This window comes from Aristolochia californica, unplaced genomic scaffold, assembly GCF_029961685.1.
Source record: "Aristolochia californica isolate CCGP_79_NKW_82.1479 unplaced genomic scaffold, dmAriCali1.0.hap1 SCAF_16, whole genome shotgun sequence".
Taxonomy (NCBI): Eukaryota; Viridiplantae; Streptophyta; class Magnoliopsida; order Piperales; family Aristolochiaceae; genus Aristolochia; species Aristolochia californica.
Window position 1 is genome coordinate 67,228 of NW_027181837.1, and position 19,872 is coordinate 87,099.

The following is a 19,872-nucleotide window of genomic DNA, read 5'->3' on the forward strand; positions in this document are numbered from 1 at the left end:
CTGGTTTCCAAAGGAAATTTTTAATTTTGCATTAGTATTCATCTTCCTCCATGAATAGAGCGGAAAAACCAGAGACAACAACAAGCAGGCGCAGAATAGAAATGTGATCTTCCCGAAAATAATTCAATCTAGTAGAGACCTTCCAAAAAAAGAAAAAATCCAGTGAAGAGCTTTCCGAAATAAGAACCAGCACCAGAATAACAGAGAGAGAATCAAGTCTAAGATATAAACAGAAAATTATCTTAGAAATCGCACGTAAAATCCGATGTTATCTAGCAGGAAACGACAACTGGTTTTGCAACGTACCCAAAAGTTGTTACGGTGAATCAACAGTTGCAACTAGGATGACTCGACTGTGTCCAAAGCCTCATGAATTCATTTTGGTCTTTTTTTATGACATTCTAGTGTATTGAAACTCAAGGGAAGACCATCTCACACATTTGCAAACGGTTCTAAAAATCCTATCAACTAATAGTTTATTTGCAAAAGAATCGAATGTTGATTCAATGTTTTACAAGTCGACTACTTGGGTCACATAATTTTGGAGCAGGGGATGTCAATGGATCCAGCCAAAATTCAAATTGTCATTGAATGGACTACACTCAAAGATTTGTGATTGGGTGTGATGAAAACAGAATCGGCCTCGGGGCAATCCTTACCCAACACAATCGCCCAGAGGCATATCAAGAAATAGTGGCTCTCTATTTGCTTGGGAAACCATTTACGGTTCACACCAACCAAAAAAGTCTTAAGTACCTACTAGAGCAACGAATTACTACACTAGCACAAACAAGATGGCTGCCAAAGATACTTGGTTACGATTACGAAATCGAATATAAATGTGGACCTGAAAATCAAGGTGTTGATTCTTTATCACGTGTAGTTGAATTCCTTTTTTTATCTATCTCTATACCACATGTCGATTCGTGGCCAGTGCTTCAAAAGGAAATCCAACATGACTCATTAATGAAGAATTGATAAAAAAAAAGGTTCCTCCCAATCAAACCACTACTCCAACGAGATGGAGTGTGGTTTAGAAGAGGCAAGGTTTATTTGAGCCTCACTTCACCCTTAATTCCAAAGATACTGGTTGATTGTCATGTGTCACCAATTGGGGGGGCATTTTGGGTTTCATAAAACCCTCTCTTGCATCAAGCATAGATTTTTTTTATCTAATATGCGTCGGATGGTGAAGGAATTTTTGCAACAAAGTGATGTCTGTCAACGGTTCAAAACTGATTGTATGAAGTTGACGGGGTTGCTTCAGCTACTCCCAATCCCTACTAAAATGTGGACCGATGTCTCGATGGATTTTATTGAATGGTTACCATCTTCTAATGGATATAATGCCCTCATGGAAGTTGTAGACTGATTGACGAAATATGCCCACTTCGTTGCCTTAAAACACTCGTTTACTATTGTAACTATCGCCAATGTGGGTCAACTCCACTGTATTCCGACATCAATTGTTAGCGACTAGGACAAGGTGTTTGTCAGCTCTTTTTGGCAAACATTATTCCAAGTGCAGTGAACCAAGTTGTGTATGAGCTCAAGTTACCAACACCAATCTGACGGCCAAACCGAAGTTGTAAATTGAACCTTGGAGCAATATTTATGATGTTTTGCTAGTGACCAGCTGCGTAAATAACTCGAATGGATTCCCTGGTCCGAGCTCAGCTACAACACATCCACTCACTTCTCTACCAAGATGACACTTTTCGAAGTTATTTTCGGCATTTTGCCTCCAAGTCTGCTGACTTATGTACTAGGCACTTCCTACGTCCAAGCAATAGATGAGTACCTGCGTGATTGTGATGCCATTCTACGTGAGCTAGGAAACAAACACCGACGTGAGGTCTCATTCATTGTGGGAGATTATGTGTATTTGAAACTACAGCCCTATAAACAAACTTTTGTGGCTTTTCGGGCCTCCATGAAGCTCGCCCTGTGTCTCTTTGGTCCATGTAAGTCATTGAGAAAGTTGGTTTGCTGGCTTATAGATTGGTTTTGCCTCCTGGTTCTCAAATCCATAATGTGTTTCATGTTAATTTGTTAAGGAAACATTTGGGACCAGTCACTCCCACATCTACCCAACTCCCCCTTGTCTCGTATACTTCAACCATCCTGCCACAACTCGAAGTCATATTAGATCAACGTGTGATCAACAAGGTTAAATACAGTCCAAAGTCTAAAATCTTGGTGAAATAGATTGTTTCACCAGTCGAAGAATGAGTGGCGCTTTACTAAGGCCAATCCTGATTTTATCCTTGCGGACAAGGATCCGTAGATATGAGCCATTTCACAAGCACTTGACCATGAAGGGGTCTCATTGTGGGTAATGTTATTCTTAGTCTATCATGATCCTATTTTTAGCTTTTTGTTTTCTCATTCTATGCCTATATAAAACCTATGTGAATTCAATAAAGGACACAACTTATTCTCATAGTTTTTCTTCCTTTTTTTAATCTGCCTTCCTCCTTGTCCCAAACTCACTCTTATCAAAGATCTTTCTCTTTTTTTTGGTTGTGATAGCATGTGTTGTAGGTGTTTTGGATCTTTAAAGCTTTGATACCAACTGATATAAAGCGGTGTTTGCAAGGGTGAGAAAAAAATCACACAATTCAGCCATAAGGCTGAATTATTAGACAAAGAAAGAAAAAGAGAAAGAGAACCCTAGACAAGGGGTTGCCTTGGGTTTAAATGAAGAGGTAAAAATGGGAACAATCAAGGGGATTAACCAATCCTCAGGTATCCTCATATCAAAATAAAAACCAGCCACGTCAATCTGGTTTTTGGTTGGATATAAACTTTGAATAAGGCTTGATCCATGTAAGCTTGAAAAACTACTCGATGGAAAGCTTCTTCAAGGATGAGATAAAACTTTTAATTTTTATTTTATTTATGAATTCAAAACATGACAATTCCATGTCTCACGTCCTTGAGAGGTATATATAGGTTTACGTAGCCAAAAAATGAAAAGTCCTAACCTAATTTGGATTTGCCTAACTTAAAACTAATAAGATAGGAAACAAATGTTTATCTCTGACTAAAACTACTCCTAAGGTTACATGGGTTAGTCAAAAAGATCACGCCTATGCACATTATTGGTTGCCAAATCGTGTAACTAACTAATGAAAAAGTTTCACTTGATTTAGACTCATAATGAAAAAGTTATGATCTTTTCTTTGAAAATAGTCCAAATTTGGAAACCTCCTAATGGCTTGCGGAAATTGAACATTCAAATGTCTTCCTTGCCTCCAAAACATGTCAACTTTTTTTGCACATCCAAGAGAGACACCTTAATGTTTGAGAAAAAACAATAATAGTTCAAAAATAGGATTTTTTGAGTATCATCCAAGCCCCAGGAGACTTTGCTAATCTTCTTAGAGTGTTGTTAGAGAGTTGGTATGTTGATATTTCAAGATTTGACTTCTTTTGATTATTTTCTTCATATTATAAGATTTTTTCACTATGTACTATGCATTGGCAATCAATTACGTCTGATATTTTCAAGGTGCCTTTGAGAAAATGGCTGGCTGCATGATGCTCTAAGCAGACATATTTTTTTTATATAAAAAGAGTTTTATTTACTAGATCAATCTAAGGGCTCTAGTGTAGAGCAAGATCTGATTTATTAAAATAATTAGTACCTTATAAAACATAAGACTCTCATTAGTTCATGTAAATAGAATCAATTTATACCATGGTTTCAAAAGACCTCTAGTCTAGAACTGGGTAGATGTGAAATTTTCTAAGATTGGCCAAAATTTCGTATTTATGTCGGTTTTTACCTAATTCTATTGACAAAATTAAGCATAGAGTAAAGTGGTTTATATATAATTTGCAACTTGCAAGTTATAATTATTTTGTAGTGTGAATAATTTTCAAATCGAATTTCTTAGATGCTTTATTTTTATTTGAATCTATGATTATTTGAATATAATAGATAATCATGTCCAAGCTATTAATTTAACTCGATTGGAATATAAGATTGCTAAAATATCTTCTTTTTTTATTTTTTATTTTTCAAAAACAAAATAGTTGGGGGCATCTAAGAGGTGGGTCCCGATTGCTCCATCTTCTCTTGTCTCTACGTTCTTAAGAGTTTCAAAGCAGTAACGAAAAGAAGAGGATCAAGAGGGGTCCCGCTAGGGGTGGACACAGGTGAAGTCGAGGTAGGTTTCAGAAACCTGACCTTTGACTTGAACATCGACCTAAAAAACCTAAACTCAACCCGGTCCCTACCCATTTCCTCTTTCCTTCAACCTTGTCCCCGTCCTAATCTTGCTCTATCCCTTGACCTCATATCCTCGCTCCAGCCCTAACACATCCTTATATCCTAGCCCCTTCATCGTAGATCGTGTTTAGAGAAACTCGTAATTGACCCAAAACGTCCCTACCCACTTCCTCTTTCCTTCAACCTTGTCCCCGTCCTAATCTTGCCCTATCCCTTGACCTCAGATCCTCGGTGCAGCCCTTACACATCCTTGTATCCTAGCCCCTTCATCGTGGATCGTGTTTAGAGAAACTCGTAATTGACCCAAAACCTGGCTGGGGTTTTTTCTTGCCCCATCCCAGACTTGTGGGGTGGAACTCCAAACCTATCCTTGGGTTTTTTGAGTTCGGTAAGATAAGGTTCCACACAAAACCTGACGTAGTGCCCAGCCCCAAGTCCCACTCCTATTCCTTTTGGCCCAAGAGGAGGTGTCTCTTCCCTTCGGCAAGAATAATGGAAGTAATTCTGCCCAATTAACCTAATGGTTCAAATCGTATTAAGCTCTATAATATTGACGGATAACCAAATGGGTAACTAAAAAATATGGTACTAAAAGTTTTATCAATGTATTTAGATATAGATCCTAATGTTTTGATTAAAAAAATTAAAAGATAGGAGATGCACAGTCACAATTTCATAGTTAATGTTGGAAGAAAGTTGTTATGGAGAAGACAAGTTAAGTGAAACACCTTCATGAGTGTTAAATGTCAATTTTTATTGCAGATTTTGGAATTTTCAGTCGAACCTCTATTTGACTTCTCCAAGTTTGTATGGTCACTCTAACTTGGTGCACATACACTAAGAGAAAAAAATAAAAAAATTCATATTCTAATATTTGACCTAGAGTCAACTCTAAGTGCACCTTGACTCAACTTGAGGTGATTTTGAGTCAACTCAACTTCATTTTAAGTCAAATGTGATTTAAACTGAAATTCTAAATTGCTCTCAAGTTAGTGTGAAGTTGACTCCACTATCCACTTGAGCTCTAGCATAACCCCAAGTTTCTCTCGAGTTTACCTCTCGAATTGAAGCCCTTAGCCTGGCCAAGTGTTTGATCATGCATAACGGGAACCGAGTTCCAAGGATTCATTCAAGAATTGCCTACTCTTAGTCGGGGAAGAATGGATAGGTCTATTAGCTATCTCCCCCATCATTGGGCTTAGAAGTTCTATATAGAAGGCTTGCTTTGCTCTTTCATTTCTGACTCTAGTTACTTCTGCCATCTCTTTCTCAACTGTTACTGTTGCTAAACCTGAATTTCAGGGAGACGTTTCCAGAGGGATTGCTTCAAACATTATTGAAATGCATTTGGTCCTTCCTTCAAGTTTCAACACTGATTTCTTCTTCTCACCCACACCTTACATCATTAATGGATAACTAAATTAAGAAACTGCACCAAATAAATTGACACCGACGAACGTCTGTTCTTTGTGTCAGCCGCGGGAAACCGCTGCTAAACCCTTCATTTAATGGACTGAACGAGACCTGCTCTCTTTGTCGACTCGGCGATACGTTCCGTGACAAGATTTCCTATTTTTAATGTTGGCGAGGACATTCATATCCCAATCGGGTCGATTCGGATTTTTAATCGGGACTTTTGCACGAAGACGTTGAAATCTAGGCTGAGAGACGGAGAAGCTCAGTGACATTACTGTTGCATCGAGCGCTGTGCGTCTGTTTCACAAGTAACCGGGGGATTTCCCTATTTCTGTTTAACCCCTTCGAGACGTCTGTGCCTCGATTTGGTTCAAGCGTGAGGAGGAGAGCAAGTGAGCAACACATCTGTTATTCGCTACTCTCACCCTTATCTGGGTAATTCGAATAGAATGTGAGATATTGTTGAATGGGTGGAAATATCGATATCATATCATAATGTGCTCAAATCTTCATTTGGCTATTTCACATCCCATCACTGCACAGAAAAAAAAAGTAAAATATGGAAATCGAAGAATAAAGATTGATTGATTTGATGAACGAAGCTTGAGAGACAAAGACATTTCAAATGCTGTGCAGAACCGATGAACCGATGAACTGGTGAACTGATGGATCGAGGGACTGATGAACCGATGGATCGAGGGAATGACGGGAAAGTCGAAACCCAGAGAATAAAACGATTCGAGATATCCATCTCGACTTGGGTGGCTATCGCGGGTTCACCTCAGACAAAACGACGCTCGATAACATCTTTTCCTTTTGTTCCTCATCTCAGAATTGAGATTGAACGTTCTACATCAACTGAAAATCAAGCCAAACATCTCCAACGTCTAACGGTTTGTTCCCTGAAGATGAGGTTGCGTGAAGATTCATGGAAAACCGCTTCAGTTGCCAACTCTTCCTTTCTCTTCCCACAGTTCTCCAACCTTGCACCTTGCTGTTTCCATTGAAGGCCACCAGTGCGCACTCTTCTCTGACACTGAAAGCCATCTTTCTTGGGAAATAAAGATATTCCCAACCCCCACAGATCCCAGAGGGAAGGACGAAGGAGGAGGAGAGAGACTGAGTCTGTCTTGTGTATGTCTGCAATAAATGACCTGGAACAAACCGCAAGACGCGTCTGATACAGAAAAATCATGAAAACCGATTTCAAAACCGGGGAGATGTCAAAGTATTTCCGAGTCTCATTGATGCATTTTCTCACACTAGCATTTCTCTTCAGCAGTTTCTTACGCATGAAAATGTCAGCCTGATAAACTTGGATTACGGAGAGGCTAAAAGCCATGCGAGATCTTGTTTTCCCCGTTATTGGACTTTTAAAACAGCAAGTCACTCGTATATATTCGCTCTCTCTGTAGGAGGTTTGGCGTGTTAGGTTGGGATTGTTCAGACCAACCACCACAAGCAAACAGAAGCAAATAAGAAAGGAGAGGAAGGAAATCCAGCTGTGATTTCATGTCTCTTTGCGGGAATCCGCAGGCCGGATCGTGGGGTATAGCGATTTGCTGTTTTGGTCCTCGTTCTCTCTCTTTCTCCGTCTCTCCCCGTCTCTCTTCCTAGTAGTTGCTGCCATTCTCTTCTTCGCCACTGGTTACTGTTTGGGGGCTCATACACCAACGCGTAGGCCGTTTTCTTTCTCTTCTTTTGCGCTTCTGCAGATCGTGTCCTTGATGTTTCCATTGATAGGTAGAGCTTGTTTGGCTGTCGTCGCATTCAATTACTGAACTTACATAGGACAATTTTCAGATTGCTCTTCATCGCCTTCCTCTATATAATATCAGTCTCTCGTTCTCCACTACCCCATCCATACTTGAGAAGTACTCTCTACAAATGGCCTCTGTTTACAACCCTATCTCCACTCTTAGACTTGTCTATCTGCTGATGGGGTGTCTCATACTCTTTGGGTCTTCGACCTTTAGATTTGCGGCAGAAGGTAAGTGACTCTTATCTGTAATGACAGACCTTCCTCTCTGCTCTTTTATTAAAATTAACTCGCTTGATTTTTGCAGGAAGAGTAAATCTGAAACTGCTTGAAGCAAGCAAGGTAAGAGAAACACATTTCACTAATGTCCTTAAATTCTGTGGTTACATTTTTTTTACATCTAAACTGTTTCTGTAGGTGGAATTTATCAAATGGTTTTAATCGAATTACAGGTGGGAGAAGAGGAAAAGATGCTAGTGAGAGCTAGAATTGGATCAAGGCCGCCGAGCTGTGAAAGAAGGTGCAACTCTTGCGGGCATTGTGAGGCAGTTCAAGTCCCTGCAGTTCCCCAGAATAAGAGTGGAAGGAGACACTCTTCACTAATTTCCACAATCAATTCAAGAGGAGAAGACACCTCCAACTATAAGCCCATGAACTGGAAATGCAAATGTGGAGACATGATCTTGAATCCCTGACTGGCAACCATGGAGGAAGTGTAAAAACCTATTTGTATTGTGGATAGAAATACTTGATAAACATGAACATTCTTTGTCTATCCCCCTCTCTGTACTCTTTTCTTTTTTAAAATTTTAATGTGCTGTTGCATTGAATCTAATCTTGGTTCCCTGGAGCATGAGGCTTGTGTTGGACTATTCTCCAATATCTGGTTCTAGTGTCTGTCCCCTCCTTCTCACATACATTATTAATACACAAGAAAGGAAACTCGCTTTCCACTTACCAGCGCAAACCTTTGGCTTTTCCTATAGTTAGTTTGCTTGCTATGCGACTAGTACAAAAGATGAAGACTTGAAGAGAGGTCGGTGGGAGTTCACGACTTGCAGGGTTATATTTATTACTGATACCATAAGCGACATCATAACAAGATACAGAAACCACCCAGTAATAAATACCTAACATCCACTCATTCTGTTCTTACTTTCACTTCCACATCTGTATTCCCATCCTCCGAATTTCGATGTCTTCTTGTTTTCTCTTCTGTTGCTTTTACTGGAAAAAACTGTCACTCTGGGAGGATTTCACATTCAGGCCATTTCCTTGCGCCACACCAGGCGCAAGTAACGAGGGAATGGAGATAACTGCAGGAGAGGGAGGTTGTTACACAAACATGAGGCCTGTAAGATCACGAGATGTGCGTATTTATTTGGCTTTTTCACTCTCTATGAAGTGTCTTGTCAGTCGTCACTATAACCTGAATCTGTAGAGAAAACAAAATAACCTGCCTTTTCTCTCCTACCCATTATCCATTTCTCCAAATAGCAGAAGTGGCCTTCGCAAACACCAAATATTTTCCGCTCGGAAGCTGTTAAGTCTTTGAGTTCTTTCGGCGAACAGGTTGACTCCGCATTTCAGCTAAAATGGCAGGCTTTAATGAGCTGTTTAGTGCTCTTTGAGCAGTTTTTTTGGAGGTATTCCATCGAACATTTAATGTGTCCATTAATACATTAATGAGCGAGAGAGCTGACATTTTCCGGTCAATCTCGTCCTGGGTCCAGGTAGAATTCCCCTTCTACAAAATTGCCAAACCTCAAAAAGTGTCCTTATCTCTTGTAAATCCGCGCTCTGGAGAAAGGCTATGCAGCAGCTCGCAACTCCATCAGAGTTATTCAGTATAATAATTGATTTTGAGAAAATGTTTTTGAATTAGACTTCCATTCTTCTTTTCGATCTTAGATATAGTTTCTTGGACGATGTGGTTCAATTCACGGTCACAGTGACGTCGCGGTGAGAAGGGAGAAGATTGAGCAGAGAAAAGAATTTGACATATCGGACAAAATTAGGAACCTCTGCGTCTTTCAGCTCTAAACGGATTGTGGGTAAAGATAATTCCAAATTCCTCTCCCCGATGCACGTAACTTCTTTATCGGCTGATTAGGATTGTTCATTTGGCAAGACACAGTGACAAACAAGAATGAATCAAAAGACGCGTTCTAAATGCATTTTGTTGCATGCACTGTTAAAAGCCGAGAAAGAGCCCAGTTCTTGAATCTTGGGATCTCAATAATTCGCTGTGGACGAGTTCCCATCACCGCAATAATTGGGTGCGGGACAGGCAAAAGCAGAGGTCTTTGATCGATCGAGGAATGTAAATCTCCAGTGGCACCAACTGGGTTGAAGTTGATTAGAGAGAAGCTTTACACCTTTACTGGCAAGAAGCCAAAAGTTCGGAATCACAAAGCTTGGCTTTTGTTACAGACAGAGAGGAGGTAAAAGACATTACGATTGCTCCGTCTCCCTTCCAGAGATTTGCACTAGGGAAGAGCTTTTCATATCACATTGGAGTCGCCATCAACGATTGAGACGACGTTGGGAGATCCAGTCGAGGCAGCTGCTAATGAAAACAGAGCCCGACATATTTCAAAACAAAATACACTTGGAGAAGAAGCTTCAATATTCATTATAAGAGCCAAACAAGAAACTAAGAACTAACATAAAAGTGAACAAATCAAGGAGCATATATGGATGCCTTAGATACTCGCCATTAAATCGGAATTCCACCTTCAGCTCAAAATAAAGTCTTCATGTCCATGTCTTGAATAGACCGAGCAAGACCAGAAATAACTAAAAATCACAAGACAACATTAAAATCTTATCATAATTGTATTCTCTCCAGTTTAAAAAACTTCTTCTTTCTTCAAAATCAATCTAAATTATAGCAAAAGTTTTGAATTTTGTATTACCAATGCTCAGATACCTAAAATCTTGTATGTCTGAATTAGAAAAATCACGGATCAATAATCAGAATCAGCATTCTCCGAAATCTGTAGTAAGATGATGAAAACCCAGTCGATCACCATTTTTTACTCAATGTTGATGCCGTGTGTACAGTAGGCAGCTTTTTGTTGTCCTCTCCATTGTGACAGACCATATTTTCAGTTTTTTTTGCAGGAAGAAGATCGAGTGTAAAATAGAAAATCCCTCTTCTTGTCATTTTTCATTTAATGGAAATCTATTGTACACTGCAATGGTTCGATTCTTCTTATTTGACCCTTCTGTGTGATGTAGGAAGTGATCTCCATCAGGTTTACGCTGCTACTCAATATTCACTGTAAGTGAATGAATAACGAAGAAAGAATAAAAAACAAAGCATCCTGCATATTTACCAGCTTCATATTTACAACTAAGATGAAGATCATCAATGTCCAGATCAAGATCCAGCCGGGCCTGCATGATCCTTTCTTTAGCATGTCCACGTGTCTCTTGTAGAGCAGCCACACCTGGCGCCGGCCCACAACATAGGGAGGAGACAATTTTGGGGATTTATCTGTACCTATAAAGATTTAATTGGAAACGGGGAAAAAGAAAACGAAAGAAAAGGAGAAGAAAGTAATAACCAATAAGAGAAAAAAGGGTGGACGAGTAGGCAGGCTCACACTGTCCTCTCCGTCCCGTCTTCCTCCATTCATAAAACTTCAGATCCGATTTAAAGGAAGCTCACCGCTATCTTTCTCAGCTAATTGAAGCTTACCGTCTCAAACCTTGGAGCTTTGACTGAAGAGGAACAAGCCCGTTTTCTGTTCTGCTGCTCAGTTTTTTCAAGGTACCAATTCCTTGCTTCCAAACTTTGAATGTGCTCCTAAGATACCGTATTTGGGGTTTGATTCATATCTGGGTTAGTTTAAATGCTGTCTAATTGATAACAAAAATGGCTCAATTAATAGATCTGTTAAAGTTCTTGTGTTTGTAGTGACTGTTCTTCTTCATGGGTTTACTGACTTCCTTTGAGATGAGTTGAAATGGTGTGACTTTTTCTCTCTCTCCTTCTGTTTTTTCTAGAATTTGGGTTTTGTGGATTGTGCTATCTGTAGAGCGTGGTCGATCTGAAGTTTCAAAATTTTGCGGTATTTGCTTGTTTTTATAACATTTTGCCTGGAGGCTTTGAACCTTCTAGGATCCGATTCATTCTTTTGGGATTTTGAGGGCATGAGTGAGAATCTACTCCGGCCGTGCAAGGGTGAAATGGGTTTTGCTGTTTCTGCGATATCGCACATTTTCTATGGGATACATAATATTTGATTTCTGCTAGTGTATCAGGTTGGCCCACTTTTTCTTTTCTTTTCTGTTTTTTGTTTTTGGTGAAAGGATGAACCAGTTTCCGTCATAACAGGAATTTCATTTGTATTGATTGTTATTATATATGATATAGAGAGTGTGGCCATTGTAACGCAATTGACGCCTTTTAGCAGTTTTTGGCTGATAAAACGAGTATTTGGCAAAATCCTGAATTCTTTGTTCTCAGTTTTTGAACATCTATGCTGATCTGCCCATTGTTAAAGGCCAATGCTTCCTGTTTTTTCCTTTTTTATCCTATATAATGGCTGTTTCTGGTCAGTTGCCTTACTCTTGTTTCTTTACCTGATGAATTATTTGCTTTTGCTTTTGATTCTGCTTCCATAGATCACTCTTTTTGAGATGTAATTATGAGTAGTCTGGTAAGGGAATCCTAAAAATAAACTGGCTCTTGGTTTACTTGTCGTCGATCAAATGTCTATGCCACTCGAGTTGCTATTTTAATGAGGTTTATGTTGTCATTTGCTTGTTTGGATCTGTTAAGTTTTTAATTAGTATTATCTGGTATACTTACCAAAGTCAGGCGAATTTGAGTTATCCAATTCTTTTTCTTGAACAGTACATGGTGAAGCTTTAGTGTTTCTGATTTGGTTCTTCCTCACCTCAAAAAAACAGGTGACTTGTGTACTTTTTTTTTCCCTTTAATAAGAGAACAATGCTTAGGCAAGCCTCCGGCAGAAACCAAAGAAGCAAGAGCCTAAATGTAAAACATGTTGTGCAAATATGCTTGCTACTTGCTGTTTGTTTCTGGCTGCTCTATCAAGTAAAGCATTCCCACGACAAAAAGAAAGCATTTGATGAGAATAATGCAAAATTTTCAGAGGACTTACAGCATAAGCAGGAAATCTTGAAATTCGGGAGAAAAGATCTAAATGAGCGCGGGGGAGTAACTTCTGAGATAGAGAAACACCATGTGAAAGAAGAAAATGAAGAAGAGGATGAAAACAAACATGAGGAGACCGAGGATGAAGGAAGAGAGGATGAGGGAAGAGGAGGGGGAGACGATGAGATAGACGAACATGATCAAGAAAAATTTAATGAGGAATCAGAGCGTCAAGAGGAGTTTGGAGATGAAGAGAAAGATGTGGAAGAATTCAAAGAGAAAGAAGAGGAAGAAAATTCTGAGAAGCAAGAGAATGAAGAAGAGGAAGAGAACAAAGAAAATGAACAAGGTGAAGAGAATAAAGAAATTGCAGAGAATGAAGATAATGAAGAGAGAAAAGCAAACTCTCATGAGGCACGTGAGGCACAGTATAATGGAGATGATGCTTCCAGTGCGGTGGTTAAAGAAAGTGTGAACCTTGAAGGTGAAAAGATGGATCTGAGGACATCAAAAGATGAACAAATAGATAATCCTGAAAAGGATTCTGCTGAGGTTGCCAAGATCAATGCAAGAATAGGTTTCTCCTTCGATCAAAATGAGAGCAACGCTAACTCAGTAATACAGACAATTGAGAAGCGTGATAATCCTGAAAGGGATGCTGTTGACTCTGACAATGCAGTCATTGTAACAGTAGTTTCCTCCGTTGATCAGAATGGAAGCAATACCAGCTCAATAGTAGAGAAAGTTGAGAAACCTGCAGAAAATGGAACTGATACTAAAGAAAGGGTTGGTGAAATTGGTTCATCTCACATGGGAAATGGAACTCTGACCAATCCAACATTGGAAATCGAGGTGGATAATCTGACTATATCTAATTCAAACCTGGAGAAGGAAGAAAATGGTGGAGAAACGAAATTACTAAGCCAAGGGAATGATACTCTTTCTCATTTACCGACTGAATCTACCGGACAAATCTTAGTGGAGAATCTAGGGAACGAAACCAGGATTGTTGGGTCTGACCAACATCAAACTATGACTTTGGGGACAGAAACTACAACAGATCTAGAGGACCCAAATCGGCGATCTGTTTTATTGGGACAGACTAACTCCACCCAGGGAGAAGGTGAAGGTCAGATCGAGAACACAAACACTCCCACTGAAACTGGCACTGGGCTAAATGAAAATCCAACTGATGCAAGAGGTGAATCAGAATCAGAGAAAAATCCTATATCTTCAATTCTTGACGAGAATTCTGATGCAGTTCTAGTTGAAACCACTGATACAAACTCATCAGTTGTGACCCAAGAAGTGAAGGAGGCTCTAACAGATCTGGGGACTTTACCAGAAACAGGTATGGAAGGGAACGCTGAAAATGTTGCTGCTGAATGAAATCTTCCCAAACAACGCTGGCTGCTGTGGTATCCTCTGTACTTTCAGGTACTTGTTTTTGTTTTTTTATGCAAGTTGGCAAAATATAGATTTTTTTAGTATAAGTTTGTTTTAGTGACGCAGGTTTTATAAGATGCAATGGCAGTCTCAAAATGGTGGATTGATGATTTTTGGTTGCTTTGGCAAAAACATGGTTTTGATGGAGGGTTACATCATTGAACACCTTGGTTTTGTTGAGAGAAGTATCTTTAACACCTCTGTTGTGCAATGCAAGAAAAACTAATTTACAAGTCTTCCTGTGCGGAACTTGCGAGCAATAAGATCCACGAATGTCCACATCAAATTTTAGAAGAATTATACTATGGGAGAAGGATACGGAGTATAGCTATTGCATGATCATGGACAAGCCATGCATAAGCTCATTAAACTAGTGATCAACTCTTTTTTTTTTTGTTAGTCCATAGCTTGTCACCCTAAAGAGGTCACAATAATCGATCAAACAAATTTTGTTAATGTTGTCAAATTTCATTTGGAAATATTCTTCTTCCATTTGCCTGGAAATCTCTAATAGGAAACCAAACCCCGGAGGGCGGAGCAAAACGTACCAGTTCTATAACTCAATTTATCTGGAAATCATCCAAAATCTGAAAAGCGCGGCGATATAATCTGCTACGATCCCTTTAATACATTTGACGAGTACACAAATCTATCGCCGGGCTATCTAGCTTTCTCTGTTTTAAACATCCTGAAATCACATGCCCGGAAATCGGGGTGACTTGGTCCTTCCCAAGTTTTCAGGAAAGCTCGGTCGGACCTCTTTGAGTAGACATTCGAAAAAAAAGTTGAAAATTCCACAAGAAATCGAAGAACACTCTTAATGCAGTGTAAACAACTCATCAATTCTACAAATCAATTTTATTGGCCAGGAAAAGCCGAGAAGGAAACAAAGAACAAGTTGTCATTACAAAAGACGTCTAAGTGTCTCCTTATCAAGCAGAAAATGTTTCAAAAGTCAAATCAATGGTGGTCGTGCTTCGTCTCAAACAGACCATCTGGACCTGGAAACATAGAAAAGAGAGATTCCAAGTAAAAAAATGCGAATCAATTTTAGATCTCCCTTCGCAATATGAAACATTTGTTCACGAGAGAGACTAAAAGCATAACAATATCACAAAAAATTTGTTATTGTTGTAAAATCTATCAACGACTTTGCAACAATCAACAAAATGTTTCTAGCAACATAACCGTACAAATTATCTGACCAACTGTTTCTCAGCTTCAACAGTGTGAATTCCAGTATTTATCAGCTTCCCTGATGGAACAGCCTTTTTAATGATAGATCACTTAAATAGTCTGAGGTCATGATTTCTGATAACACCAAGTCAACTCATTTCACTCCAACTTTCCTATACGAAGTGAAAGCACTGCTTCTGAACAGCACTTTATTTCATCTGTTTTAGCTTAGACTTCTAAGCAGATACGAGGCAAATTCCCCTGCTCTACAAGCAAATACCAACCCTACACCATGCGTGTACTTTTTTTTCTCCTGAGTAAGCACTGCACATAACAACACTTGCTTTCCTCAACTCCCTAAAGTGTCAATTCTCTAGGATGCTTTTCCTGCAAACTAACAAGGCGTTGGATCAAGCCATCAAAAAGATATTGGAGATTTCCTAGTAGAGTACAGAAACTCGTGCTAGACATTGATAGTTCAAAGATATTGGAGGTGCCTTGATACTCGTTGACCTATGACGTAACTTCTCACCAGGTAGGAATGAGTAGATAGTTTGATCAACTGCCACCACATGTATTGGACAGAATAAATACGACAGTAAAACTGCAATTTAGAGAAAAAACAGTTCTTTGAATTCTTGTAAAGAAGACACTCTTTTCTTTTGAAAATGTATAGAATCTACTTCCATTATGTGACAAACATGAATCTTGTCACGTCTTCTTAACGAGATGGCAAAGGATATTTTTTTACACATATAATAGATGAAAAACATTCGTTACACAACATCACCAAATCAGGATAGTGAAATTGATGATTTATTCAACAGCCAAAATTTTCCATCAGAAAGCAGATAAAGCAACAACCCCATGAGACAAATCACCTAACAACAAAAGGTTTGCTTGTAACGGTAAAACGCCTTCCATCAATATGTTTCAGAAGCTCATAGACAAAATATATGTATTGGCAGTAGATGCCTTCAAATACTTTTCATATCAATATATAAGGGCCTTAATGCATACCAGTAAGAAAAAATAATCAATTTTGCAGCTGTTTTTTAGAAGGTGAAATTTTATTTAAAAAATCCAAGGGCAAAGGAAACAAAATTTAGGAGCGGGACTCCCCTCACAATGAAGGATTGGAAGGACGTGCCCGTCTAGCATAGAGTCAGCCAAAGAGTTGGCAGGTCTAGGAATATACAACCAATTACAATAGAAATGAAAAATAGTTTACAGTTATTAACTCCAAAATTAGTACATGAGTGTTCCAGAGAAAATGAGCTTTGAACCCATCCATTCACCTTTTCTAACAAATCACTGATGAATTAACACTTCCATCATAATGAGATACCAACAAGATGCATTTTTTTACAAGTGATCATGCTAATAAAACTTGAAATAGAAGAAGAGGGACTGGTAAAAGGAGGAATTAGCAACAAGCAATAGGCATAAGCAGGGAAGAGTTACTGGGCCACTCCAGTGTCATGGAGCAAACTGTTTGGCAGGAGAGAAACATACAAGTGGATGCCGCCCAAACTGGGAAGGATGGACTCAGAAATGTATATAATAAAAAATAACCAGGAGTAATACCACTAGTCTAGAAAATAATGGAGAGTCAATTGAGAAAGTTTCGGCATGTCCAAAGTAAAGTAGCGCACCAAATGCAAGGATTTGGTCAGAGTCCATTGAAGACCAAACAAGAAACAAAGGAAAGTCAAAAAAGAAAAAAAAGGATGGAAGTGGTAAAAAAGAAAGAAATAAGAAAATACCGGAAGAAAGTCAACCCTGTTTTCAGAAAGTGACTTTTTTTTAGAAAGAAAGTGATGTATATCTTGTCTCCATATCTCCATACAACTTTGAAACAGGATGACCTACCTTAGGAATAATTATCAAAGGAGGCTGCATATGAATCGTATCAGTAATTCAATGCACCTCAAACACAGCTCATATGATAAAAAGGTAAAAAATATAAATTTAAAATATCTACTTTTCTTTTGAAATTTGAGAAAAGCAGTCATATCAAAGAAATGCAAAGAGTCAACTACACAATAAACTTTCTGTTGTCGTTGTTTTTTTGGAAAGTATTTGTGGTTCTCTCCTTCTCATAATATCACAATACGGAAAAGACAAGTAATAAACTAGAAGGCATTAGAAACTTTTAGTAATCCATCTTCAGCTTGTAGCAAAGCATGAAATTTGGAAGGAATGGGCCTTAGGTTCAACGGCTACGAAATGGAATCCACTTGAGAGGAGGTTAGGGTTAAGTCTTAGGTTCACAGGCCTTATGAGAGGCCCTACATTACACAATAAACTTTCTGCTGTTTAAAGGTATTTTGTTGTTATCTCGTTCTTAAGATATGAAAAAAGCAGAGACAGAACAGCAGTAAACTACAAGACATTAGAACTTTTTAGTAATTCATCTTAAGTTTGAAACAAAACATGGAATTTGGAAGGAATGTACCTAAGGTTCAATGGCCACAAAAGAGGACGTGCTTGAGATGAGGTTAGTGTTAAGTCTTAGGTTCCCTCTTCTTCTTCTTTTTTCTTTTTTTTTTTTTTAATCTTTTGAATGACATCTCATTATGGTTCAACCACTGATTAACCAGGTTGAACCAAAATCGGCTATCCACCAGTTCCGTTTTAACAAGATTGGGCTGAAGCCTTATCATGGGTATATCTTTTTCCAGTTCTAATTTTTCCAAAAATGGGCAGGGTTGGTTAGTTTCTGTACTAGGTTCATGAGCTCAAGTCTCATCCGGGACCAATATTTAGAAGAGAAATGATAAATAACTAACTACAAAAGATGATAAAATTATAGTTCCATATGTTACAGAATGCGCAGAGACGTACCCCAAGGAAACTCCTTGTTACGAATATGCAGGTATGGATAAGGCTGAAAAAGTAAAAATTAACCATTAGATAAAGTGAATACACAAAATTTGAACAAATCTCTAACACTTTTTTTTGGAGGAATGTGGCCAAAGACATTTACACAATTTAATGGTATGAAGGATATTAAACATAATTGACAGAAGACGCACGTCCAATCTTGGTGCCTTTACCTTATCATATTGATATGCCACATTCAGTTGTAGAAGGAAGAAATAACTTACAAGTGGGTCAGGGAAGTGGGGATGGCCCTTTGACAGATTGTATACAGCCAAACTGACGGATGTCACAATGCCCAAAATCGTTATTTTTTCCCATTTTGCCGTCTCATCTGACAAAAACCCATAATTCTTTTAATTTCAAGAGAGAAAATAATTCGAAACCGAATAAAGAAAGTAACAAAACGAAAAGCAGGAAAAAAAAGATGTCCTGCATATGGAAAAATAAAAAGATTAATTCACATGAGAAAGAAATAAACAACCCCATGCATAGAAGATAGAATATCAAAACCATAGTCTAATTATCATTTATAACTTCTCGTAGCAAAAGAATCAAAGGTATCCCTACAAGACTATATTTATCATCTTAAATTTTTTGGTAATAGCATACAAGTACAGAACTTCCCCAAAAACGATTAAAAACTCAACGGGATGAAAGAATTCACAACATCAGATCCAAGCGCCTCGGCAAACCAATAAGGCGCAAACCTTCATCACTGCTATCTTGCAAACCGTACCATACTACGGTGTTTTCGGAGGGAGACAACACAATTATCGACAAAATTATAAAAAATGCAATTTTTCTCATCAAACCGCCGTATCCTAAAAGAAGAAAAAAAATACGGCCAAATCGAAATCTTGATTCAAGGATCATGAGCTAACCAACTACATCAGAAGCGATTTACCGCACAATTACGATAGAACAGACAGAGTTGGGGAGGTTAAGAAATGGCCTTTTTCTTACATTCATCGTGAGCTGACGCAGAAAAGTTCCTCTTTGGCGGCGCAACACTGCGTCCGCTTCTTCGAAAAGCCGATTGAAGACCAGATTTCGCCATTGCCATTGCCATTGCCATTTTTACGATCTCTCGTACACCCCAAAATTCCTTTTACTCGTAACTCTATATAGATCGGGTGGAATGCCTACGGAACTCTCGAGAGTATGGGTATAGGTAGTCCCCAAATCCAGGCCCACGTGGGGCCGATCTCAAATGGTTTGAGTGTGGAGGGGCGAGCCCGTTTGAGTTTGGCTTAATCTAAATACTTCAAACTCAAACTCAAGTTTCAGGTCAAGCTCACCTGAGGGGTGGGGGGTAGTCCACAATGAACTTGAAACGAAGTTAGACTTCAATTCATCTTAAATTAATTTATTCAACTTCAACTCATCCTTGGGTGTTACTTGTTATAAGTGGCCCAAAATAAAAAATATGATATAAACAAGAGAATGAGTATAATATACTTCAATACAACATAAACCTAAATAGATAAATAACACAAATAAACATGGTTACTACACTTATAAATGATTTAATGTATAGTATTAAAATATATTAATAAACTAATTAATGAAAGACTATTATATTACTTAATGATTACAGTTTATTATAAATTAATATAATAATTACTTGGGACAAGAATAAATTATAAGCAAATAAAAAAAGTAAAAAATAACATAAGCAAATACACTAAATTAATTAATTAATTAATTAATTTAATAAATAAAAATAATTATTTTATTGATAACAGAAGATGGATTTTTTACGTACTATTAATTAATAATATATTTTTACAAAATAAAATGATTAGTTTAATTAATTATAAA

General features: G+C 38.3%; 3 protein-coding genes across 5 annotated transcripts; 2 read left to right on the forward strand and 1 right to left on the reverse strand.

The window, feature by feature from the left end:
- The first annotated feature begins 7,097 nt into the window (after positions 1–7,097).
- Positions 7,098–8,332, forward strand: LOC137953905 (EPIDERMAL PATTERNING FACTOR-like protein 2). Its single transcript, XM_068801454.1, has 3 exons — positions 7,098–7,643; positions 7,720–7,754; positions 7,865–8,332. Exons 1-3 carry the CDS (start codon positions 7,541–7,543, stop codon positions 8,105–8,107), a joined length of 381 nt encoding a protein of 126 aa, XP_068657555.1. The 5' UTR covers positions 7,098–7,540; the 3' UTR covers positions 8,108–8,332.
- A 2,627-nt stretch (positions 8,333–10,959) lies between these two features.
- On the forward strand, positions 10,960–14,096 carry LOC137953119 (uncharacterized). 3 transcript variants are annotated; one of them, XM_068800352.1, is made up of 3 exons: positions 10,960–11,190; positions 12,336–13,980; positions 14,048–14,096. In XM_068800352.1, the coding sequence occupies exon 2, from the start codon at positions 12,376–12,378 to the stop codon at positions 13,930–13,932; it is 1,557 nt and encodes a 518-aa protein (XP_068656453.1). In that variant the 5' UTR covers positions 10,960–11,190; positions 12,336–12,375; the 3' UTR covers positions 13,933–13,980; positions 14,048–14,096. The 3 variants fall into 3 exon arrangements, with proteins under 3 accessions (XP_068656453.1, XP_068656452.1, XP_068656451.1); XM_068800351.1 differs by having other exon boundaries at positions 14,056–14,096; XM_068800350.1 differs by having other exon boundaries at positions 12,280–14,096.
- A 697-nt stretch (positions 14,097–14,793) lies between these two features.
- LOC137953180 (cytochrome c oxidase subunit 6a, mitochondrial-like) lies at positions 14,794–19,162 on the reverse strand. Its single transcript, XM_068800439.1, has 4 exons — positions 19,015–19,162; positions 18,276–18,382; positions 18,013–18,055; positions 14,794–14,990 (listed from the first exon to the last, which is right to left on the reverse strand). Exons 1-4 carry the CDS (start codon positions 19,124–19,126, stop codon positions 14,950–14,952), a joined length of 303 nt encoding a protein of 100 aa, XP_068656540.1. The 5' UTR covers positions 19,127–19,162; the 3' UTR covers positions 14,794–14,949.
- Positions 19,163–19,872: the final 710 nt, after the last annotated feature.